The 27,118-nt window shown below is 42.8% G+C and overlaps 1 protein-coding gene across 3 annotated transcripts in view; it reads right to left on the bottom strand.

Annotated features, from left to right (window-relative positions):
* The window catches only part of LOC129827384 (protocadherin-15-like), a 315,230-nt gene that overhangs the window by 138,347 nt on the left and 149,765 nt on the right, over positions 1 to 27,118 (bottom strand). For 2 of the 3 annotated variants that reach the window (XM_055888368.1, XM_055888212.1), the window contains exons 12-15: positions 20,171 to 20,377; positions 15,176 to 15,310; positions 5,576 to 5,725; positions 4,477 to 4,670 (exon numbers count right to left, since the gene is read on the bottom strand). In XM_055888368.1, coding sequence (XP_055744343.1) covers positions 4,477 to 4,670; positions 5,576 to 5,725; positions 15,176 to 15,310; positions 20,171 to 20,377 — 686 coding nt within the window. The remainder of the gene's footprint in view (positions 1 to 4,476; positions 4,671 to 5,575; positions 5,726 to 15,175; positions 15,311 to 20,170; positions 20,378 to 27,118) is intronic. The other variant, XM_055888298.1, reaches the window with a different exon arrangement.

The following is a 27,118-nucleotide window of genomic DNA, read 5'->3' as shown; positions in this document are numbered from 1 at the left end:
TCGAGCTTTGGGGTACTCCCTTGGATACAGGCAGTGGCTGAGACAACAGATATTCTGACTTTATACACTGCACTCTGAGAGGTAGTTAGCAAACCAGGCCAAAGACCTCTCAGAGACACCAATACTCCTTAACAGCCCCACAAGAATGGAATGGTCTACTGTATCAAAAGCTATGACCAAGTCAATAAAAATAGCAGCACAACATTGCTTATAATCAAGGGCGGTGACATCATTGAGGACCTTAAAGGTTGCAGTGACTTGAGCAGAAACCAGATTGCATACCAGAGAGAATACTATAGACATCAAGACAGCCAGTCAGTTGATTATTGACAAGTTTTTCCAAAACTTTTGATAAACAGGGCAAAATAGAAACAGGCCTATAACAGTTAGGATCAGCTTGATCTCCCCCTTTAAATAAAGGACGCACTGTGGCTGCCTTCCAAGCAATGGGAACCTCCCCAAAGAGGAGAGACAGGTTAAAAAGGTCAGAGACAGGCTTGGTGATGATAGGGGCAGCAACATTAAAGAAGAAATGGTCTAAACCATCTGACCCAGATGTTTTTTTGAGGTCAAGTTTAAGGAGCTCCTTTTGCACCTCAGACACAGTGACTGTCTGCAGGGAGAAACTTTGTAGCGGGCCAGGGGAAAAAGAGGGAGGAGAATCGGGGCTAGTCGCAAGGGGTGGGAGATGAGGAAATGTTGGACGGGCAAGGAGGCATGGCTGAGTCAAATAGGAATGCTGACTTAATGAAGTAGTGATTGAAGAGCTCAGCCATGTGCTTCTTGTCAGTAACAACCACATCATCAACATTAATGGAGATGGGCAGCTGTGAGGAGGAGGGTTTATTCTCCAGGTCTTTAACTGTTTTCCAGAACTTCTTGGGGTTAGACCCACAGAGAGAGAAAAAGTAACCAACTATGGCCTTCCTTGTAGCCTGAGTGCACTTTTCTCATTTGCCTGCACGAGAGCCAGTCAGCCTGAGTATGCATGTGCCGAGCCTTTCTCCAAATACAATTCTTGAGGTTGTAGTAACTCTGCAAGATCACGACTCTGCAAGATCACGGCCTAACCAGGGGTTGAACCTGTTTTTAATTCTCATTTCATTTCTTTATTTGGCGTGTTTGTTAACAATACAACTGAAAATATCAAAAAGGAAGGTCCAAGTGTCTTCAACAGAGGGGATTAGGCAGATTCTATTCCAATTTACAGAGGCCAGTTCATGAAGGAAGGCTTGCTCATTAAAGTTTTTTAGCAAGCATCTATGACAAATCAGGACTGTAATTACGAACACGGGCTGTAAAACAGTTATCACTAAGGTCATTACAGAAAACACCAGACTGATACCTATCAGGATTATTTGTGAGGATAACATCGAGGAGAGTAGCATTTTCTGGGTGTTTGGAGTCATACCTTGTGGGATTGGTAATAATCTGAGAATTGATTTAGGGAGTCCCATTGCTTTAGGACTTGGTCAGGTATTTTACGCATGTCTCAGTTTAGGTCACCAAGCAGGACAAATTCAGACTTAGTGTAAGGGCCAGGAGAGAGCTTAGGGCAGGTAGGGTACAGGCCGGTGCTGATGGAGTACGATAACACCCAGCAACAGTCAACAAAGTGTAATGCTTAAAAGCAGCAAATCAAATTGTTTCTTGGACAGACTTGGTGGAAACAACCAAGCATTGAAGGTGTTCATTGGTAAAGATTGCCACTCCCCCACCTTCGGAAGATCTGTCTTGCCCGAAAAAGGTTAAAATCAGAAAGGTTAACATCAGTATTCAAAACACTCTTCCTTAACACATCTCAGTAATGACCAACACATCTGGATTGGAGCTGTGAACCCACACTTTCAATTGATCCATTTTAGGTAATAAGCTTCTCGCGTGCAGAAAACCCAGGCTTTTACGCGAGCAGATATCAGTGAAGCAGATATCAGAGAACAAGTCAGAATTGGCGATAGCAATAGTAGATGGGCCAGGGTGTACGTGCACATTTCCAGATATCATCAGCAGTAATAGAATCAAGGCATAGCAGAGGACAGAGAGAGCTCAGCAGTGCTGATTTATGACATTTGAATGTGCATTAGATGGCAACAATATCATATTGTACAGCAATTTCATCAGGTATCATGAATAGAAAGCCGGCGAGAGGTGGTTAGAATAAAATCGGAGGCCAAGAGTCTGTGTAACCAATAGAGAGTCAGAGTCCCGAGTGTGGGAACAAACGTAGTCTGTCCCACGGTTGGATAAACAAGAAATGGAATAGTCAACAAAGCATGTAGGAGTCATGAGGCAAATAGCAAAATGTTATATGTTTGTTTTGCTGATGATTGCATTTGAAACATTGGCTCATCGAGGGCTGTGAGATGCCGATCAGCAGGCTCCTGCTGAAAAGTGCCCGTTGTCAAAAACCCGAGGGTGGATAGCACTTGGATGTGCACCGGAATGGCATGTGTTAGCCTTTTTAAAGTAGTTCTTAAATCCTTGCAAATAATCTATAAAATTGGTTTTGGGAAACGATATCTGAACGGCCAATCTGTAATTTATGCAACAACAAAAAATCTCACCTGTCTCTAAAGACGTGCTCTCTGCGAAATGCAGCGTGTGACAAAACTTCCAGCAGAGCAAGATCTCTCATTCCCTTTCCCATTATCTCAGTCTTTTATAGTATTCCAACAATGGTTTCACTTTCATATGTGCCTCTAATTTAACAAATGACTGTACTTTGTATGGATTATTCTCATAGCATATTTACCGATGTGATAGAAGTATATGCCTGTCAAGATGTGTTGCATGAATTCACAATGGAAATACAATGAAATCTAAAAATGCTTGAATTATTACTCTCATAATTTCAACATATATTTTCTCTATTCTACGCTTGACAAGCAGTTTCCTTATTCCACTGCTTGGCACTGTGCGTACTCATGGTCATGGCTGTGCGTAAATGTACGCACACTCTCAAGCCAACGTGTCACGATCGTGTGGAGGATTGACGGACCAAAACGCAGCAGTAGGAAAATAAGCCATATTCCTTTTAATGAATACGAAGGCAAAACGAAACAAAAACACTTACACACTAACAAAAACAATAAAACGACCGTGAAGCTAATAAACGTTGTGCACATACACAGGCTACAAACGTTCAGACATAGACAATTACCCACATCAAACGAAAGCCTATGGCTACCCTAAATATGGCTCCCAATCAGAGACAACAGAAATCAGCTGTCTCTAATTGGGAACCCATTCAGGCAACCATAGACTCTCCTAGACAACTACACCAACATAGACACAGCTAGACACATGCACTCAACACAAACCCATACACTACACCCAACACCCCCTTTACCATATAATCACCCAAAACCGACAAAACACAAACATTACCCATGTCACACCCTGACCTAACTAAAAATAATAAAGAAAACAAAGAATACTAAGGCCAGGGCGTGACACAACGTTCATATTGATAAATATCACACTTTGCGTGGAAATGATCCCACACATGGTTTACGCACTGATTTGTTCCTACGCATGATTGATAAACGAGGCCCCAGATTATTACATGGTTCCCAGTCGTTGGATACGTATTCACATACGTATTCACACCCCTAATAATCACAGTCTTATCTTGCGTGTTTGTCCTTGACTCAAGACAAAGGCTTACAAGGATCTTTGTGCGGCAAAACTTTTACCTGGCATGTTCGATGAAAGACAAAATTCCCAAAACTGCTGCCAAAGAGACCCCCCAGCCCTCACATTTCCTCTTCAGATAGAACTGAGCCAATAGTCACTGCCAAATTCACTACATTTCTCTTTATATTTCAGCCTGTTGAGCTATATTGATCCTGTGGCCACCAAGCTTTACAGAGGGCAAAAAGGCAACACAGATTGAATTGGGTTGGAGGGTAGGCATTGCAAATCATTATGAAAAGCCTCTAGTTTCCGCTTTGGGTGTCAGATGGGCCAGTCCTGCGAGTAACATCTACCGGCACACTGTTCCAGGGATATTTCCCTAGCATAATGTGCTACCCTGCAGAACACTATAGATTTAACAGAGAGAGAGAGAGAGAGAGAGAGAGAGAGAGAGAGAGAGAGAGAGAGAGAGCGAGACAGAAAGAGGGAGAGAGAGGGGGGAGAGAAAGAGCCGAAAGAGAGAGAAAGGAAGCGAGTCTGTGACTGCTGCAGTCGGAGTGGAAAGTGACTTGTCCTCTGCGGCTCTCAGCCTTTACTGGCCACGCCAGTTCCCAGCCTCCAACACCCTACTCCGCCTTTCCATCCTCAAGCTCCCCTGCTCGGTCTCCCCACCCATCCTCCCCTTCAGCCTCCCACCCATCGGGGCTCCCCACCCCCCAGCCCTACCCATCCTCCCCTTCAGCCTCCCACCCCTCGGGGCTCCCCACCCCCCAGCCCTACCCATCCTCCCCTCCAGCCTCCCACCCCTCGGGGATCCCTGGGGCTTCCTATTAGCCTCACCTCCTCTGGGACCCCGGACCGTTATCCACAGCCTTCACGGTCAGCGTGTAGGAACGTCCCACGGCCAGGGAGACGCCAGGCACCACGGTGATCACTCCCGAGCGGTTATTGATGATGAAGTGTCCTTGATCCCCCGCCAGGATCTTGTAGGTCACAAGCCCATTGGGACCCCCGTCAGCATCCAGAGCCGTCAGCTGAAAGGGAGACAAGAGAGGAAGTCTCTCACTCGACAGTGTCCTCTGGTGTCCTAAGCCCAGGGACTTCACTAGGGGAAGGCCATCTATCCCAATATTTTCCCCACATTTCAAGGAATACGGAAATGTTTGATTCCTCGCTGATATATTCTACACATATCAAATGCATAATTAAATATCTTGCGTTGGGGGATTATTAAACATTTATGGCAAATACAGTCAGTGATTTTGAAATAAGGAAGTAGAAACTGATATCATAATCAAATGCATAAATACCTTTTAACATTCGCATAATCCAATTATAACATACTGCATATTCAACGTGTAGAAAAGTGGTTAGACTTTGATATAAATCTCTAAACATTCATGTGTTTACGTAGCAGAACCCTACAGTGTGTGACTAAGAGCATGTAAAGTGTTATTCTCCCCATACGTCATTCTGAGACTTTACATACCGTAACTCAAAGATGACTGACTAATGAGACAATACAGTCACAAGGACCTCATCAACAGTCATTCAACTGACAGAGTTAACTCATAACTGCCATTACTAACGTGTTCCTGAAGCCTAACCAGCCTAACCGGGCTTGCTATGAGAGGAAGTCTTCCGATGGGAAAACAGAGATTAAACTGCCTAAATTTGACCTTTTCTGGCAGTCTTTTGTTTCCTTTAAGTATCAGAGTGACTGACTGGACTGGGCTCATGATCCGACTGCGAAAACAGGGGTTCTAACAAATGACCCACAATCCTCCCAACGCCCAGAGGGGAACAGCCTATGGCAGCAGCCTGCTGAGAGCTGAACCAAACAGTCTGCTACCACAATAACTCCAGGTTTACTAATGCTATTACTCTAAGTAAGTGGATGGTTTGGGAAAACAGCGAGTGAGTATGGCATATTGATTACCTGCAATATTGTTTCCCCAGGCTGCATATCTGTGTAAACATTGACACTGTAGGAGGCGTTGGGGAAGGTCGGTGTGTTGTCATTGGCATCGATCACTGTGATATTAATGGTCACTGGAGTACTCTCCTGAACTCCATCAGAAGCCACCATCTATAGAGAAGAGAAGAGAGAGAGCGGGAGAGAGAGAAATGATCACAAACCTCAGAGAAAACCATTGAGGAATGAGCTATGTGAACAGCCTGTTGAGAACATATATGAAAGACTGAATCAATGCTCATTCAGGACACACATGTGCGCAGTAGAGAACTCCACAACCAATATATCCCTGACATGTTCTGTCAAGGCAGAAACCAATGGGACAGTCCCCGACAGTCACAGGGCAGAAAAGGAAGATAAGGGACCAGTGGTCAAACGATGAAAGATCGAGAGCAATACCCTTATTGAAAGCTGTTTACACAGGCTTTACAGATATTAATTCATCACAATGACTAAACAAAGCCTATTGTCTTAACCACAACATACACTAATAAAGACTACAACGCTCTTTTAACTCAAATTGTGATTGCATACCACTATTGTTTTTCTCATTAGGTAAAGTGTGTGTGTGTGTGTGTCTTTGTGTGTGTGTGTGAAGTTGTATCTGACTGTCAACTTCCACATAGAACACGACCGCTCACACAAATTAACCCGAGAGTAACAGCAACTTCAAAAACAAAAGAGCACGCAACAAGCGTCAAACAGCAAGAAAAGCACCTTGATCCTCAGCTGAGCAGGAAATAAAAGAGCCTCCGTGTTCAAAGCTCTCCCCACGAACTTTTAGAGTTGTACTTCTTTCCCCGCCAAAATACGACGACACAAGCATCTAAAAAAGCCCACAGGTAAACACAGCAGTGAGTGCTAGCGAAAACCAGAATCGAGAAACCTCCTTTTAGTGTTTCTTTATGTTCATAGTACTTAGCAACACCACACTTCAAAGTCTTGACAGGATAGCGCTGCGGGCTCCTCCACTGCTCCAGCAGGATGTGGTGGAGGGGAGAGAAAACGTCCAAATGTTGTTTCCTTCTCTGAGTTTCCGGTTTGATGCACTGCGCCACTCAGAGGAGCTAGCATGATAAAAACCTCTACTAGCTCACAAGTTCATAACACAGCACAAAGCCTCTAGGCAAGACAGAGGTAGAGGAGAAGATGATCATTTGACATCATTAGGTGGGTAGCGGTTGTTGTAGATGTAATTTGACTGGCAGGAAGAGTGTCTTGCAGAGTGGGTGGCATAACACATTCAGTGGCCACAGAGCCAACTGAATGAACTCAAAGAGACATACTCCGACCGAATATGTATTGGAACACAAAACACTGAGAGACACACATCCTCATGGATTTCTCCATGGTAATGCTGGAGAGGGGAAACGCATATTGAGGCGCTGACTGACTGGGTATCGTTCGTATGCACAGTGGATCCATAATTTAACAGCATGGATGGAACGGCTCTCAGAAGCCTTCCCAGACAAGCGAGCTTGGTCTCAGTGTTTTAATCAATCTGTTACTGCCAGGACATGGCGGCCGAGTGCTCGGGAATGCTAATTCCACTGCCCTGTGCACCCCAGAGTTAGGGCTGGAGGGAGCCGCACACCAACGTTTACATTCAGAGAAGCTTGATGTTGTCTGGATCTTTTGGCACCAGGCATTATTTCACATTCTGATGTTTATTGGAGGGAAACGTAGCACTGCTTGCTTCCCGAGTACCACTTCCTCCTGATTCGGCTCATACCGAGGCTGGAATGAAGGACCTCTGCCTTGCTAACACAGGTGACTGCCCTTCTGAAGCATCTTGCCTAGTCAGCACACTGAAAAGCTAGCTATTCGGCAGCGCAAGTGGAGATACTTCAGGCTGACGAGTGAGTTTCACAGAGCCCATCTGCTATACGGCCCTTGAATCACAAACAGACATCCAAACCTAAAAAGTTATTGGAAAGAAATACATCGGAATATAGCCAGACTGGCAAAGTCCATCAATAAGACATTGCCTTAACCGACTCTGTTAAAAGATAAGGTCTCTGAATTCTAAAACAAAGATGTGTTGAGGTGGGCAAGATAAATGGAACCGCAAGAAGTTCTTCTTGGAAAAATTCCAATTCTGGTTTCAGATGACATGGCACTTGGCAATTTCAAAGCCTGACAAGACGACGGTTCTTAGACTGACTGATACACCTGTTAGGTGACATTTCTTCAAATAAACGGTACATTTGATCTAGAGGGAACCGCGAATAACCCAGTGGCAGTTTTAGCTGAGTGAAGAATACATCAACAAACATATGGAGGAACAGGACTGAGGATAGCAGCATGCTGTTCTGAACTGGGCTGTTCTGAACTGGGCTGTTCTGAACTGGGCTGTTCTGAACTGGGCTGTTCTGAACTGGGCTGTTCTGAACTGGGCTGTTCTGAGCTGGGCTGTTCTGAACTGGGCTGTTCTGAACTGTGCTGTTCTGAACTGTGCTGTTCTGTGCTGTTCTGAACTGGGATGTTCTGAACTGTGCTGTTCTGAACTGTGCTGTTCTGTGCTGTTCTGAACTGGGATGTTCTGAACTGGGCTGTTCTGTGCTGTTCTGAACTGGGATGTTCTGAACTGGGCTGTTCTGTGCTGTTCTGAACTGGGATGTTCTGAACTGGGCTGTTCTGTGCTGTTCTGAACTGTGCTGTTCTGAACTGTGCTGTTCTGTGCTGTTCTGAACTGGGATGTTCTGAACTGGGCTGTTCTGAACTGTGCTGTTCTGAACTGGGCTGTTCTGAACTGGGCTGTTCTGAACTGGGCTGTTCTGAACTGTGCTGTTCTGAACTGGGCTGTTCTGAACTGGGCTGTTCTGACCTGGGCTGTTCTGAACTGGGCTGTTCTGACCTGGGCTGTTCTGACCTGGGATGTTCTGAACTGGGATGTTCTGAACTGGGCTGTTCTGAACTGGGATGTTCTGAACTGGGCTGTTCTGAAAGGCTGTTCTGAAAGGCTGTTCTGAACTGGAATGTTCTGAACTGGGATGTTCTGAACTGGGATGTTCTGAACTGGGATGTTCTGAACTGGGCTGGGCTGTTCTGAACTGGGCTGGGCTGTTCTGAACTGGGCTGGGCTGTTCTGAACTGGGCTGGGCTGTTCTGAACTGTGCTGTTCTGAACTAGGATTTTTTGAGCTGTGCTGTGCTGTTCTGAGCTGTGCTGTTCTGAGCTGTGCTGTTCTGAACTGTGCTGTTCTGAACTGTGCTGTTCTGAGCTGTGCTTTTCTGAACTGTGCTGTTCTGAACTGTGCTGTTCTGAACTGTGCTGTTCTGAGCTGTGCTGTTCTGAGCTGTGCTGTTCTGAGCTGTGCTGTTCTGAACTGTGCTGTTCTGAACTGTGCTGTTCTGAGCTGTGCTGTTCTGAGCTGTGCTGTTCTGAACTAGGATTTTTTGAGCTGTGCTGTGCTGTTCTGAGCTGTGCTGTTCTGAGCTGTGCTGTTCTGAACTGTGCTGTTCTGAGCTGTGCTGTTCTGAGCTGTGCTGTTCTGAGCTGTGCTGTTCTGAGCTGTGCTGTTCTGAGCTGTGCTGTTCTGAACTGTGCTGTTCTGAGCTGTGCTGTTCTGAGCTGTGCTGTTCTGAGCTGTGCTGTTCTGAGCTGTGCTGTTCTGAGCTGTGCTGTTCTGAGCTGTGCTGTTCTGAGCTGTGCTGTGCTGTTCTGAATTATGCTGTGCTTTATCATGGTCTTACAGCTGGACACAGTGCACTAGCCAGCAGCAGAGAGTATTACTGTTGAATGAAAGCTCAGTAGTTGGTGATTCATGGTTTCATCATTTAAATTTTGTAGGTGCTGGCTCAGGGGAATGCAAACATACCTAATGAGAGAGGCTACTGCATCACATTACATTTAGGATTCACCATCTATCTTTTGCCACAATTACATTTTTCAATAAGTGCTTTTACACTGATTGCTTTGTCTAATCTCGACAATCAAAACCACAAACCCTTCTCACGTTTTACTTACAAATTGCTGCAGACACACCGTAGAAACACATATAAATACACACATGGTGAGTCATGTACACACACACACACACACACACACATGGTGAGTCATGTACACACACACACACACACACATGGTGAGTCATGTACACACACACACACACACATGGTGAGTCATGTACACACACACACACACTAAATGAAGTACAGGCCCTGTGCTAATGGCTAGCTGGACGGAGAAAAGCGTAAGACTTTTGTATGAGCAACAACAGATCATTTTTGTCGACAAACACGGTTGTTCTATCCCAATGGCCGTAAAGGGAATGACAGTGTAATGCACTCCAGCATTATACAACAATACAACAACAAAACCCAGCATGCCGTTCGCCAAGGATACAATGTGACAGAAATGTAACAAACAGGACATTGAGGATGAACAAACTGTCGAGGGATTTCAAGAACATTGGAAAACTACCCACTAGAAATCCTTGCTGATATACTGTAATGGTGTCTATGTTTAATGGTACAGTACTAGTGGAGCTACTGCCATTCTAGAATATGGTATCAGGGGACAAGTGTGACTGTGGATTCCAATTACTGATGTGCTCTGTTGTGTGACAGGGGCTAACGTGATGGTGGGGGGGGAGAGGGAAAGAGGGAGAGAGAGAAATAGAAGGAGAAAGAGAGAGAGAGAGAGAGAGAGAGGGAAAGGAAAAGACAGGGAGATAGAGGGAGAGAAAGAAAGAGAGAGAGGGGGGGAGAGAGATAAGAGGGAGAGAGAGGGAAAGATAAAGATCAACTATCCACTATTAAAGACTATCAAATCTTAGAATCAACTATTAAAGACTACCCTCTGGATTTTACAATTACCTTGAATGAAATACAGGACAAAATAAGTGCGCCCAATAACTGGCAAAGTGGAAGCAATTGTTGCTTTTCCTGCACCCACGACTCGCTGCCAGTTCCCCAGATTCCTGGGGATGGTGGGGTACTATCGTACGTTCTGTAAGAATTTTTCAACGGTAGTAGCTCCCCTTACATCTCTGCTCAGTCCCAAAGTACCATTTAAGTGGTCCCAGGAAGGTACTATGCTTTTGAGTCCGCCAAGGCGCTGCTTTGTAGTGCCCCAGTGCTTGCCGCCCCCAACCTTTTAAGTTGGAGGTAGACGCTAGTATAGTGGGGGTGGGTGCGGTTCTCTTGCAGCAAGATGAAGAGGGAGTGGATCGGCCCGTCAGTTTCTTCTCCCGTAAGTTCAACTCGTGTCAGTCAAGGTACTCCACCATTGAACAAGAGACGCTGGCTTTATTGCTAGCCTTACAGTTTTTTTGAGGTATATATGTGGGCTCCAGTGCCTTGCCTGTACTGGTCTTCACAGACCATAATCCTTTGGTGTTTCTTAGGCAAATCTACAATCAGAACCGCCGCCATAAGTGATGGGCTCTGATTGTACAGGGATACAATATACAGATTCACTATGTGAAGGGTTCGGCGAACGTGAGGTCCGATGCTCTATCACGGGTTTAGTAACTGGGGATGCGTGTTGGTTTTTGTTATTGCAAACTGGGAGTTTGCAGGTTTGGGGGTGGGAGTTCCGTTCCGTTCCGCGTTCCGTTCCGTTCCCCAGTTTCTGTGTTGTGGGTTTGTGTGTGTATTTCAGGAAATGGAATCCTGGATTCCTCAAGCAGCTGATTGGTTGGCCCCCACGATGATCGGAGCTCTGAACCCTCCCTCTCGTCAGGGGAAACAGCTGTCTTCAATTACCAACTCCTTCTACAGCTGGATAAAAGCCAGTGTTCCTGTATCAGGAGGGGAGAGCTTCTTTGATGTCCTGTGTTGGTTTTTAGTCCATGAAAGTTTTTGTTGAACGTATTTTGTAGCCGCTACTCCTGAGGTAGGTGTATGCCAATAGGACTTAGTGTTTTTGATTATTGAAATTGTTCCCTTTAAGTTAGTAATTATTCTGTTTTATTTGTTCCCGGGAGGGAAGGGGAACGCACCTTGGGAGTGTTTAGGCAAGAGGCCTGCGGACATATGTAACGCGTAGTATTTACAATGTCTATGCACACTAGGTAAGACCTGGGCAGACCACCCCCTGTATTTTGGTTAACGTGCCAGGAGGTGTTAAGATTAGGTAAGTTGTGGGTAGGTAAGGTAGGAGAGGGGGCTCTTTGACTTTCTTTGGTTCCGTCCAGCCCCTTTTCCCCACATTACCGTGTTAAGGAAATACATTTCCTGTAAACTGTAATTTTCTCTGCCTCTGTCGTCCTTCCCCCACCCCTACGATCAAATACCTTTTTCACGTCACGTTGAGTTGTAGCAGGGTGTTGCGTTCCCTACGCCAAGAGGCGTACGTAACAAACCCCAAAAGGCCCGTGGTGTTGATGGTATCCTCAATGAAATTATAAGATATACAGACAACAAATTCCAATTGGCTATACTTAACTTCTCTAGGGTAGGGGGCAGCATGTGGAATTTTGGATGAAAAGCATGCCCAAATTAAATTGCCATCTACTCATCCCCAGAAGATAAGATATGCAAATTATTAGTATATTTGGATGGAAAACACTCTGAAGTTTCTAAAACTGTTTGAATCATGTCTGTGAGTATAACAGAACTTATTTAGCAGGCGAAACCCCGAGGACAAACCATTCAGATTTTCTTTTTTTGAGGTCACTCTCTTTTCAATGAGATTTTATTGGGAAACCAGATTTCTAAGGGACCTGTTTGCAGTTCCTACCGCTTCCACTGGATGTCAACAGTCTTGAGAAATTGGTTGAGGTTATTCCTTTGTGTAATGAAGAAGTACGACCATCTTGAAGGAGAGTCACTCAAGGTGTCCTGTTTGTTAGGGGCGTGAGACCAGAAAGCTAGCTATAGTTGGTTTTAATCCTGTATTGAACACAGATCATCCCGTCTTCAATTTTATCGATTATTAACATTAAAAATACCTAAAGTTGTATTACAAAAGTAGTTTGAAATTTTTTGGCAAAGTTTACAGGTAACCTTTGAGATATTTTGTAGCCACGTTTGAGCAAGTTGGTGTTTTTCTGGATCAAACGCGCCAAATAAATGGTCATTTTGGATATATATCGACGGAATTAATCGAACAAAAGGACCATTTGTGATGTTTAGGGGACATATTGGAGTGCCAACAACAGAAGCTCGTCAAAGGTAAGGCATAAATTATACTTCTATTTTTGCGTTTCTTGTCGTGCCTGCAGGGTTGAAATATGCTTATCTCTCTTTGTTTACAATGGTGCTATCCTCAGATAATAGCATCGTTTGCTTTCGCCGAAAAGCCTATTTGAATTCTGACATGTTGGCTGGATTCACAACCAGTGTAGCTTTAATTTGGTATCATTCGTGTGTGATTTAATGAAAGTTCGATTTTTATAGTAATTTCTATATTAATTAATTAGAATTTGGCGCTCTGCATTTTCTCAGGTTTTTTGCCAAGTGAGACAGTAGCGTCCAAACTAAACTCAGATTTTTGGATATAAATATGAACTTTACCGAACAAAACATACATGTATTGTGTAACATGAAGTCCTATAAGTGTCATCTGATGAAGATCAAAGGTTAGTGATTAATTTTCTCTATTTCTGCTTTTTGTTAATCCTCTCTTTGGCTGGAAAATGGCTGTCTTTTTTTGTGACTTGGCTCATACCTAACATAATCGTTTGGTGTGCTCTCGTCGTAAAACCTTTTTGAAATCGGACACTTTGGCTGGATTTACAACAAGTGTATCTTTAAAATGGTGTAAAATACTTGTATGTTTGAGGAATTAAAATTATGGGATTTCTGTTTTGAATTTGGCGCCCTGCAGTTTCACTGGCTGTTGACGAGGTGGAACGCTACCGTCCCACATACCCTAGAGAAATTAAACTCTGTAACATCATCCTTATCTCTGGCATCTTCTCCAATATTTGGAACCAATCCACAAAAGTCGAGACAAATTTGACCTCAATAACTACCGTGGGATATGCGTCAACAGCAGCCTTGGGAAAATCCTCTGCATTAACAGCAGACTCGTACATTTTCTAATTGTAAACAATGTACTGAGCAAATGTCAAATTGTCTTTTTACCAAATTATTGTACAACAGACCACGTATTCACCCTGCACACCCTAATTGACAACAAACAAAACAAAGGCAAAGTCTTCTCATGCTTTGTTGATTTCAAAAAAGCCTTTGACTCAATTTGGCATGAGGCTCTCTATACAAATTGATGGAAAGTGGTGTTGGGGAAAAAACATACGACAGTATGAAATCCATGTACACAAACAACAAGTGTGCGGTGAAAATTGGTAAACACACATTTCTTCCCACAGGGCCGGGGCGTGAGACAGGGAGGCAGCTTAAGCCCCACCCTCTTCAATGTATATATCAACGAATTGGCGAGGGCACTAGAACAGTCTGCAGCACTTGGCGAGGGCACTAGAACAGTCTGCAGCACCCGGCCTCACCCTACTAGAATCTAAAGTCAAATGTCTACTGTTTGCTGATGATCTGGTGCTTCTGTCACCAACCAAGGAGGGCCTACAGCAGCACCTAGATCTTCTGCACAGATTCTGTCAGACCTGGGCCCTGACAATAAATCTCAGTTGACCAAAATAACGGTGTTCCAAAAAAGGTCCATTCGCCAGGACCACAAATAGAAATTCCATCTAGACACCGTTGCCCTAGAGCACACAAACTATACATACCTTGGCCTAAACATCAGCACCACAGATAACTTCCACAAAGCTGTGAACGATCTGAGAGACAAGGCTAGAAGGGCCTTCAACACCATCAAAAGGAACATAAAATTTGACATACCAATTAGGATCTGGCTAAAAATACTTGAATCAGTTATAGAACCCATTGCCCTTTATGGTTGTGAGGTCTGGCGTCCGCTCACCAACCAAGAATTCACAAAATGGGACAAACACCAAATTGAGACTCTGCATGCAGAATTCTGCAAAAATATCCTCCATGTACAACGTAAAACACCAAATAATGCATGCAGAGCAGAATTAGGCCGATACCGGCTAATTATCAAAATCCAGAAAAGAGCTGTTAAATTCTACAACCACCTAAAAGGAAGCGATTCCCAAACCCACAACAAAGCCATCACCTACATAAAGAGGAACCTAGAGAAGAGTCCCCTAAGCAAGCTGGTCCCGGGGCTCTGTTCACACACACACACACAGACTCCACAGAGCCCCAGGACAGCAACACAATTAGACCCAAACAAATCATGAGAAGACAATAAGCAGCCAGATGTGGGACCTTCCACAAGAAAAGGGCAACCAGTGAAGAACAAACACCATTGTAAATACAACCCTTATTTATGTTTATTTATTTTCCGTTTTGTACATTAACTATCTGCACATATAATGACATTTGTAATTTCTTCATTCTTTTGGAACTTTTGTGAGTGTAGTGTTTACTGTTATTTGTTATTGTTTATTTCACTTTTGTTTATTATCTAGTTCACTTGCTTTGGCAATGTTAACATATGTTGCCAATGAAGCCCTTGAATTTAATTGAGAGAATGAGAGAGAGCAGAGAGAGAGAAAAGAGAAAGGAGAGATGAGAGAGGGGGGGTGGTGTCAACTAGAGCCAGCCTTACTGTGAATGTATAGCTGTGCTGCTCTTCACGGTCCACGGGCTTCAGCAGTGTCAGGTAGCGAGTAATCCCTGAAGGTGTCACTGTGAAGATTGTGTTGTAGTTGTCCAAGGATATCTGCAGCATGGGATCTTTCGTCTTCAAGGGAAGGAAAAGAAATGACACAAGTCCACAAACAACTGACTGACTGGATTTGGATTGATAAAAGCAAGGTGATGAAACCTCGTCAGTCAGTTTCAAATCAAAGTTTCAGGGAAGAAGGAAACACATGATAAACACACACAACCGTTGGAAAAAAATACTTTGGACTATCAAATAAGTACATGAAATATGAATAAACTGTTTGTCCATGGTTGTGTTGAGTGACAATGTAAATATACAATGATTATGCAGCTCTATGTCCATAGCATAGTGTTACCATGACACTGTTGTTGATATCTTTATCTTATTTGCTGAATGCATGACAACGTATACTAAGGATTTTTTCTTTTCAATGCCCCATCTGTCCACAGTATCTGTATAGCTGTGTTGCGGGGTCTGTTGTGCCAATCCAAACGTGTTTGACAATGTTAAACCCCATATCTCTACCTAATCCATTTGAAGTTCTGCAGGGCTTTGTAGTCCTTGTGTCACGGTCGTGTTCTTCACACACAGAGCAACACAGTACATGTATGAACACAGACTAGAAATGAAGAGTCCCGCCTCAACCTCCGCCCACCCCTGCAATAACACAATGTATATGTCTGAAATAGCACTATATATTGTGCACTACATTTGACCAGAGCCCAATGGGAATCCCTGTGGTCCCTGGTCAAAAGTAGTGCACTCTAGTGTGAATAGCTTTCCATTTGAGAAGCAGCCAGTCCTTTTAATACCAGACTGGTGACAGACAGACTTGACTGCCTTCATTACTAATATGCATTCCTCAGCACTGTGGATATTGTTGACGCTGCTTTCAGTGGATATCAAAGTTACGCCGGACAGAGCGAGACATAAATATATTCAACTATATTCAAATGAATTCAACTGCTGCAAATAAAAGTGATTTGAATAATAATCACCCCAGACACTTAACAAACGGCTCTGTGTTAGTACAGGTCTCCCCTCCCATCGCCCCCGCTCAGTAGGAGATGACACAGCTTCCATCAGCATGGGGTTTCCCCAAAATAATCCAAGTCACACGGGCCTACTCCAGATGGGCATGTGAGAAACAACTCCAATGATTGTAGGGACCACTAAACCCAGAATGTTCACAACCAGAGCCATATATCTGGAGTATATACAGTACCGGTCAAAAGTTTGGACACACCTTCTCATTCAAGGGTTTTTCATAATTTTTTTTACTATTTTCTACATTGTAGAATAATAGTGAAGACATCAAAACTATGAAATAACACATATGGAATAATGTGTAACAAAAAAGTGTTAAACAAATATATTTTGGATTCTTCAAAGTAGACAGCCTTTGCCTTGATGACAACATTGCACACTCTTGGCATTCTCTCAACCAGCTTCCCCTGGAACGCTTTTTCAACAGTCTTGAAGGAGTTCCCACATATGCTGAGCACTTGTTGGCTGCTTTTCCTTCACTCTGCAGTCCAACTCATCCCAAACCATCTCAAATGGGTTGAGGTTGGGTGATTGTGGAGGCCAGGTAATCAGATGCTGCACATCACTCTCCTTTTTGGTCAAATAGCCCTTACACAGCCTGGAGGTGTGTTGGGTTATTGTTCTGTTGAAAAACAATGATAGTCTCACTAAGCGCAAACCAGACGGGATGGCTGCAGAATCTGTGGTAGCCATGCTGGTCAAGTGTGCCTTGAATTCTAAATAAATCGGACATTTGAACTTGAATTTGAACTCATCAGACCAAAAGGACAGATTCCCTCCGGTCTAATGTCCATTGCTCATGTTTCTTGGCCCAAGCAAGTCTCTTCTTCTTATTGGTGTCCTCTAGTAGTGGTTTCTTTGCAGCAATTCGACCATGAAGGCCTGATTCACGCAGTCTCCTCTGAACAGTTGATGTTGAGATGTGTCTGTTACTTGAACTCTGTAAAGCATTTCTTTGGGCTGCAATCTGAGGTGCAGTTAACTCTAATGAACTCATACTCTGCAGCAGAGGTGACTCTGGGTCTTCCTTTCCTGTGGCGGTCCTCATGAGAGCCAGTTTCATCATAGCGCTTGATGATTTTTGCGACTGCACTTGAAGAAACTTTAAAAGTTCTTGACATTTTCTGGATTGACTGACCTTCATGTCTGAAAGTAATTATGGACTGTTGTTTCTCTTTGCTTATTTGAGCTGTTCTTGTCATAATATGGACTTGGTATTTTACCAAATAGGGCTATCTTCTGTATACCAACCCCTACCTTGTCACAACACTACTGATTGGCTCAAACGCATTAAGAAGGAAAGAAATTCAACAAATTAACTTAAGGCACACCTGTAAATTGAAATGCATTCCAGGTGACTACCTCATTAAGCTGGTTGAGAGAATGCCAAGAGTGTGCAAAGCTGTCATCAAGGCAAAGTGTGGCTACTTTGAACATTCTCAAATATAAAATGTATTTTGATTTGTTTAACACTTTTTTGGTTACTACATGATTCCATGTATTATTTCATAGTTTTGATGTCTTCACTATTATTCTACAATGTAAAAACCCTGGAATGAGTAGGTGTGTCCAAACGTATGACTGGTAGTGTATGTACATACAGTATATATTGTACTAATAACAACTATACAACAGAGCTAGCCTCAATTCTCTGTGTTATCAATGTACTAGAGCTGGGACAATAAACCGAACATTATCAACACTGACCGTACTGATCACCTATTGCAGGCATTTTGCTGATATCGTTCATTATTGGCAGCCATGACTACATGGAACTCTATTCTACATCAGGTAACTGATGCAAGCAGTAGAATTAGATTTAAAAAACAGATAAAAATACACCTTATGGAAAAGCAGGGACTTTGAAGCAACACAGACATAGGCACATGACACATGCATACACACACACACGATAACATAGGCACTATACTCACACGCACACATGGATGTTGTGCTGTAGATATGTTGTAGTGGAGTAAGGGCCTGAGGGCACCCACTTAGTGTGTTGCGAAATCTGTTATGAATGTATTGTAATGTTTCAAAAATGTCCTTAATTTTGCCGGACCCCAGGAAGAGTAACTGTTGCCTTGGCAGCAGCTAATGGCGATCCATAGTAAATACAAATACAAATTTTGATAAGTAGCCTATACTAGAGAAATGTGAAATTTGAAATGAAATAAGTTCGTTAATATAGGTGATTGATAATGGGACAATTGATGACTATAACCATCAAACTAGTAGTCGTTGAAAGGATCATAACCAAACTGGTGCACATTAATGTTATAAACACATCGTTCTATTCATCATTATCGCATCAATTCATGCAATTTATCACAATATGGATTTCTGTCCATATTGCCCAGCTCTACAATGTAATAAACACAGCCATGTACTGTGGGGAACCTTTTCGTACATTACTACAAGCTTCTCAGGTTAGAGAAAAATAGATCACTTGAAAGACTAACCAAGCTGGCAAAAAAATGGAAAAAACAATCAATAAAACAAACTAGTGAAGCAGAAATCATGCAAATATGAGAATTGGATAGTTTAAAAAGAGGCGGATCAGTAGAAAAACAGAGAAAGAGAACTACACACTAGTAATCATGCAGCACTAATGCATCAGCTAAAACCTGCAGGCTGATCACCAGGGATGAGCTAAAAAATAAGAGACAAAACAAATGATGTGATTGAATAACCTTCTCAAATGAGAGATGGTGATAAAATGGCTTCAAAACTAAAAAGCCATGCATGTTTTGTTGCTGATTAATTCCTATAGTATCATCTTGAAAGAGCAAACACCTTATTTGCAGCTGACATACTTGGATCATGGAACTGCATCTAGACTAGGGGTTATATCCTGCCTGTTTGGCCCTGCCTGGGGGTATCATTGGATGGGGCCACAGTGTCTCCTGACCCCTCCTGTCTCAACCTCCAGTATTTATGCTGCAGTAGTTTGTGTGTCGGGGGGCTAGCGTCAGTCTGTTATATCTGGAGTATTTCTCCTGTCTTATCCGATGTCCTGTGTGAATTTAAGTATGCTCTCTCTAATCATCTCTTTCTCTCTTTCTTTCTTTCTCTCTCTCGGATGACCTGAGCCCTAGGACCATGCCTCAGGACTACCTGGCATGATGACTCCTTGCTGTCCCCAGTCCACCTGGCCGTGCTGCTGCTCCAGTTTCAACTGTTCTGCCTGCGGCTATGGAACACTGACCTGTTCACCGGACGTGCTACCTGTCCCAGACCTGCTGTTTTCAACTCTCTAGAGACAGAAGGAGCGGTAGAGATACTCTCAATGATTGGCTATGAAAAGCCAACTGACATTTACTCCTGAAGTGCTGACCTGTTGCACCCTCGACAACTACTGTGATTATTATTATTTGACCATGCTGGTCATTTATGAACATTTGCACATCTTGGCCATGTTCTGTTATAATCTCCACCTTGCACAGCCAGAAGAGGACTGGCCACCCCTCATAGCCTGGTTCCTCTCTAGGTTTCTTCCTAGGTTTTGGCCTATGTAGGGAGTTTTTCCTAGCCACCGTGCTTCTACACCTGCATTGCTTGCTGTTTGGGGTTTTAGGCTGGGTTTCTGTACAGAACTTTGAGATATCAGCTGATGTAAGAATGGCTATATAAATACATTTGATTTGATGACTAGACAAACACTTGAATCTACAGTATGCACTGTAAAAAGATCTGCTCTCGACCTCTTTGCTCTCGACCTCAACGTGATCGCAAACTCTCTCATTTAAAAAAAAAAAGATTGTGTATAAATGAATGAAATAATGAACAAATGAAGGCATGAATGAAATAAAGAAGGAACAGGTGAATGAATGAATAAACAAATGAATGAATTGATGAAGAGACTGGTCAGCTATGAGGTCTTACCACCTCAATGTCGTTGTCCAGAACGTTGATCCCCAGAGGGGTGGTGAGGCTGGCGTCGGTGAACACTGTGGTACCCACTGGTGCTGACTCCATGATGAAGCCCTGGTATGTGGCCTCCAGGAAGAATGGTGACTGGTTGTTCTCATCCAGAACCTCAATGTGGAGGTTAGCAAATGCAGGCAGGGGGTGGCCGTTGTCCTGCTCTGCCTGGAAAATATAGAACAGGGTGGCGTTCATTAAGGCACAGTGTAGACTTTTTTTGTGGACAAAAAATATCCCAGATTCACTTTTTTTCAAAAACATTTCCCCCCTAATTAACATGACCGAGAACTACTCAAAATGTGCATGTAAGCAGCACTGAGGTTTTGCACAAGTAATGCTTGGTTCATGGACTAAACTTTCTAACGATTACTGATAAAAACGTGATTGAATCCAACAAGGATACAGAAAATAACCAATTGGAATGACATTTGAGAATACCAAAGGGTGATGTTTATTGCTCTGTAAATCTATTCCTTTCTAACAAACATGGAAGTAGACTGGAGACTCATTCATTGTAGAGGACTGTTTGTTTTATTCTTTCCATCAGTAATTTTGATCCAATCTACGATCAATCAGTACAGTTGTGTCAATAGAGTAATGAAACCGCCTTGTAATTATTGATCATGACAACGAAGAGGGAGAGGGGTGACTTCTGCAGCTCTTAGATTAAAAACCACTGACTGGTGATGAAATTAATGTCTTCATCAACCAGCTGAATGTTCCATAAAAGGCCTAGCCTTCAAAGGTGTTGCCTATATCCCTCCACCTCCACGATTGCCTGTATTCAGAGGCTCCACAAAATCAACTGTCTTCAGTTCCATTCACTGACTGGTCTACCAGACAAAATACACAAAATAAAGAAATGCTAATTTTCTCATGCATCAAAGTGTCTAGCGTTACCCTGGGGCTATGTCACTCACTATATTAGAATATTATATCATTTCAATGAGTGAACAATATGCCTTCTAATTGCACTTTGATATGTATGTGCAGGGTAAGCTTTGTGTAACAACAATCTGACATTAAATCTGACATTCTGACAATAGTAACTTTATGTTACTGACTGAAATAAAAGTGATTATATAGGGGGTGGCAGGTAGCCTCGAGGTTATTTTCGAAAGCTGCTGGTTCGAATACCGGAGCCGACAAGGTTACACATATGTTGCTGTGCCCTTGAGCAAGGCACTTAACTCTAATTGCCCAAAGGGCACTGTACAATTGTGACCCCCATTCCCTGCCGGTGTCAATAAACATAAAATAAAAATACTATATATTATTACTTGTTCTTTGATGGTACAGTATGGTTGTTGCTGTCGATTTTAAAATATAATTTTCTTTACAGTGCCTTCAGAAAGTATTCACACCCCTTCACTTTTTCCACATTTAGTTGTGTTACAGCTTGAATTTAAAATAGATTAAATTGAGATTTTTGCCACTGGCCTACAAACAATACCCCATAATGTCAAAGCTGTCACGCCCTAACCGTAGTTCCTTTTATATGTCTCTATTTTGGTTTGATCAGGGCGTGAGTTGGGGTGGGCATTCTATGTTTTGTTCTATGTTGTCCTTTTCTATGTGTTTGGCTGGGTGTGGTTCTCAATCAGAGGCAGCTGTCTATCGTTGTCTCTGATTGAGAACCATACTTAGGTACCCTGTTCCCACCTGTGTTTGTGGGTAGTTGTTTTCTGTTGTGTGTCTGTACCAGCCAGAACTGTTTCGGTCGTTATCTTTGTTATTTCAGTGTTAATTTAATAAATATGGACACGTACCACGCTGCACCTTGGTCCTCTCCTTCCAACAGCCGTTACAAAAGCGTAATTATGTTTTTCAAAATTGTGGTTAATTAATAAAATATGAAAAGCTGAAATGTCTTGAGTCAATAAGTATTCAACCCCTTTGTTATGGGAAGCTTGAATAAGTTCAGGAGTAAAAATGTGCTTAACAAGTCACATAATAAGTTGCATGGACTGTGTGTGCAATAATAGTGTTTAACATGATTTTTGGATGACTACATCTGTACCCCACACATACAATCATCTATAAGGTCCCTCAGTCAACCACAAAGACCGGGGAGGTTTTCAAAGGCCTCACGAAGAAGGACACCAATTGGTAGATGGGTAAAAATTTAAAAAAGCAGACATTGCATATAATTTTGAGCATGGTTAAATTATTAATTACACTTCTGATGATGTATCAATACACCAAATCACTACGAAGATACAGGTGTCCTTCCTAACTCAGTTGCCGGAGAGGAAGGAATCCGCTCAGGGATTTCACCATGAGGTCAATGGGGATTTTAAAACAGTTAGAGAGTTATATGGCTGTGATAGGAGAAACCTGAGGATGGATCAACAACATTGTAGTTATTACTTCACAATACTAACCTAAATGACAGAGTGAAAATGAGGAAGTATATATATCCCAAAACATGCATCCTGTTTCCAACAGGCACTAATGTAATACCGGTACTGCAAAAAATGAGGCAAAGCAATTCACTTTTTGTCCTGAATACAAGGTGTTATGTTTGGGGCAAATCCAATAAAACACATTACTGAGTATCACTCTCCATATTCTCAAGCAAAGTGGTGACTGCATCATGTTATTAGTATGCTTGTAAAAATGAAGGAATTGGGAGTTTTTCAATATAAAAAATTATGGAATGCCGCTAATCACAGGCAAAATCGTAGAGGAAAACCTGGCTCAGTTTGCTTTTCACCAGACACTGGGAGATGAATTCACCTTTCAGATGGACAATAACCTAAAACACAAGGCCAAATCTACACTGGAGTTGCTTCCCAAGAAGACAGTGCATGTTCCTATGGAAAGCCCTGAAAATGGTTGTCTAGCAATGATCAACAACCAATTTGAAGGATTTTCTTAAAGAATAATGTTGCACAATCCAAGTTTGGAAAGCTCTTAGAGAAATTTCCAGAAAGACTCACAGTTGTAATCACTGCCAAAGGTCATTCTAACATGTATTGACTCAGGGGGTTGAATACTGATCTGTTGAATATATATTAGTGTTTTATTTTTCAGCAATCTTTTACAAATGTTAGAATGTTTCTTCTACTTTGACATTAAAGGGTATTTTATTTAGATCGCTGACTAACCATGACAATTACATCCATTTTAATCCCACTTTGTAACACAACAAAATATGGAAAAAGTCAAGGGTTGTGAATACTTTATGAAGGCACTGTAACTGTATAATTTTGCTGTCAGTTTTGAATAATATGCCCCACGCACAATCAACCAAAACACTTGGGTTTCTGTGGAATACTAAATATTATTTTCAGTTATATTTTCAATAAAATCTCAAGGTTACTGCATCAAACACCATCCTCGCCTCTGAGGCCATGTCCTGTGAGAACTCAACATGGAAGCCAAAGTGTTAAGTGAGTGACAGCATGGTCTCCATTACTGGCTAGAAGAGTTTGTAACTGTGTATATATGAATAGCAATGTCTTGTGTCAAAAGCACTTCACACCTCCCTGGTGGGGGTATATTAAGTCGATTGCCCCCCCAACTAAGATCAGATTCTATTACTGACACCCGCGAGCAGCGATCATATCAAACAGAATGAGAACCAAATTTAAACAAACAGAATTTAAACAAGCAGTTACTGAAACTATTCAATCTTAGAAGTGGTCCATAGCCAAATGCATACTCTGCAGCTTCATTCAATTACAGTGGTGGTAGAACGCCTTGGATGACCGACTAGGTGTTTGAGAGATGTTGATGTATGTCATCAACATCTCTCAAACCACTTCGATAGTCGATCACATACACGTATCAGTCAAATCCAGTTCAAATATGATAGTCCTCAGAAAAGTATACCTCTCTGTCCACCAGACACCCAGCTGCTCCCTCCCCTCCATTCTGAGACTATTCCTCTCAGATGCATTCTTGTCACTGTGTGTCTATATTTAACACAGCCGCAGGGCAGTATCTGCTTTATTCATACTGTGTTTCTATATTTAACACAGCCGCAGGGCAGTATCTGCTTTATTCATACTGTGTTTCTATATTTAACACAGCCGCAGGGCAGTATCTGCTTTATTCATACTGTGTTTCTATATTTAACACAGCCGCAGGGCAGTATCTGCTTTATTCATACTGTGTTTCTATATTTAACACAGCCGCAGGGCAGTATCTGCTTTATTCATACTGTGCGTCTATATTTAACACAGCCGCAAGGCAGTATCTGCTTTATTCATACTGTGCGGCTATATTTAACACAGCCGCAGGGCAGTATCTGCTTTATTCATACTGTGTGTCTATATTTAACACAGCCGCAGGGCAGTATCTGCTTTATTCATACTGTGTGTCTATATTTAACACAGCCGCAGGGCAGTATCTGCTTTATTCATACTGTGTGTCTATATTTAACACAGCCGCAGGGCAGTATCTGCTTTATTCATACTGTGCGTCTATATTTAACACAGCCGCAGGGCAGTATGTGCTTTATTCATACTGTGCGTCTATATTTAACACAGCCGCAGGGCAGTATCTGCTTTATTCATACTGTGCGTCTATATTTAACACAGCCGCAGGGCAGTATGTGCTTTATTCGCAGCCTGGCAAGTTCCAACTCAATGAAGCCTAGAAGAAACTTTCCAACACCAACAGATGCTTATGGAAAGATAATCGTGTTTTTTTTTGCCTTATAAAAAAAAGAGGGAAAGGATTAGCACTCTATAACTGACAGTGGACAGGGCAGACTGGTAAATGGGTTTACTGCTGAGCTGATCTCTCCCACTCTCAGACTAGAGGGATGGAGGGAAGTAGGAAGGATGGAGGGAGGGAGAGGGGAGGGATGGAAAGACGAAAGCTGAAGGGGAAATAGAGAGGAGGAGGGCACTCTGAATCCTGAAGGAGAACATCACACAAACACATTGCTGGTCTTAGATAAAAAGGTGTTATCTAGAACCTAAAAGGGTTCTTCGGCTGTCCCCATAAGAGAACCCTTTGAAGAACCCTTGTTGGGTTCCAGGTAGAACCCTTTTGGTTTCAAGTAGAACCCTTTTGAGTTCCATCTAGAACCCTTTCCACAGATGGTTGTACCTGAAATCAAAAGGGGTTCTTATGGGGACAGCTGGAGAACCCTTTTAGGTTCAAGATAACACCTTTTTATCTAAGACCAGCAATGTGTTTGAATGATGTTCTCCTTCAGGATTCAGAGTGCCCTCCTCCTCTCTCTTTCCCCTTCAGCTTTCGTCTTTCCATCCCTCCCCTCACCTTCTTTTGTATACTGGCTGTTGGTGCACAGGGAGTCAGGAACACAATAACTGATGAAATCAGAGCGACTGTGGTTGACCATGTTGTCAATCATGGGATGAGCATGACGGAGGCTGGGCAGCGGGTTCAACCAAATCTGAGCCGCTGTACTGTTGCAGGTATCATCCGGATATTTCGAAATGAGAACCATTAAGTAATTGTAAGTCCCCTAATCTTACTGGTAGAGTAATATGTACTGTACTTTCATAATGAGAAGGATCTATCACTAAAACCGTTCAAATGCTTTTACAGAACTCCAGAATCTGGTGGAAGAGGTTGACTGTTCACGCCAGAGCAGGAGACCCACATTGTAAATATGGTCATTGCAAATAACTGCATCAGACTCAGAGAACTGCAGGACCACATAATGGCAGATAACATACAACACTGCACACATTATCACATTTCTGTACACCCTCCATAACAGACTAATCCCTAATGACCAGGGGCCAGAACAGCCCAGGTACGTTATCATCTGGGACAATGTTAGTGTCCACCGGTCTGCTGTGGTCCGCAATTGATTCACAGGTCACCCACTTTTCATCTCACTCAATATTCCCCATACTCTCTGTTCTTGAATCCTATTGAAGAGTTATTATCTGCATGGCGTTTGGAAGGTGCATGATCACCAGCCCCACCTACGCATACCCCTTCTACAGGCAATAGAGGAGGCTTGTGGAGACATCAATCAGGGGTCATGCCGGGCCTGGATACGGCACTCCAGGCCATACTTTCCACGCTGCCGAGCTCAAGACAACATGTGATGTGGATGAAGTCTTATGGCCGGACCCACAAAGAAGGTGAGATGGAGCCACATTTGTTTATGTTCTTTTTTTTCTAGCACAAATGTTTTTGTTTTCTTCTACTGCGCTTTTGTTGTTTGAGGAGTGTTAGAACATTTTCCGCTTATTTGTATTGATAGTGGGTTATGTTCGGAAAACTTTACACATTTGGATACCTGTGTGTACAGTCGTGGCCAAAAGTTTTGAGAATGACACAAATATTAATTTTCACAAAGTCTGCTGCCTCAGTTTGTATGATGGCAATTTGCATATACTCCAGAATGTTTTGAAGAGTGATCAGATTAATGGCAATTAATTGCAAAGTCCCTCTTTGCCATGCAAATGAACTGAATCCCCCCAAAAAACATTTACCCTGCATTTCAGCCCTGCCACAAAAGAACCAGCTGACATCATGTCAGTGATTCTCTCATTAACACAGGTGTGAGTGTTGACGAGGACAAGGCTGGAGATCACTCTGTCTTGCTGATTGAGTTCGAATAACAGACTGGAAGCTCCAAAAGGAGGGTGGTGCTTGGAATCATTGTTCTTCCTCTGTCAACCATGGTTACCTGCAAGGAAACACGTGCCATCATCATTGCTTTGCACAAAAAGGGCTTCACAGGCAAGGATATTGCTACCAGTAAGATTGCACCTAGATCAACCATTTATCGGATCATCAAGAACTTCAAGGAGAGCAGTTCAATTGTTGTGAAGAAGACTTCAGGGCGCCCAAGATAGTCCAACAAGCGCCAGGACCGTCTCCTAAAGTTGATTCAGCTGCGGGATCGGGCCACCACTAGTACAGAACTTGCTCAGGAATGGCAGCAGGCAGGTGTGAGTGCATCTG

This window comes from Salvelinus fontinalis, chromosome 1, assembly GCF_029448725.1.
Source record: "Salvelinus fontinalis isolate EN_2023a chromosome 1, ASM2944872v1, whole genome shotgun sequence".
Taxonomy (NCBI): Eukaryota; Metazoa; Chordata; class Actinopteri; order Salmoniformes; family Salmonidae; genus Salvelinus; species Salvelinus fontinalis.
Note: the sequence above shows the minus strand (reverse complement) of the source record. Positions and strands in the feature narration are given on the sequence as shown.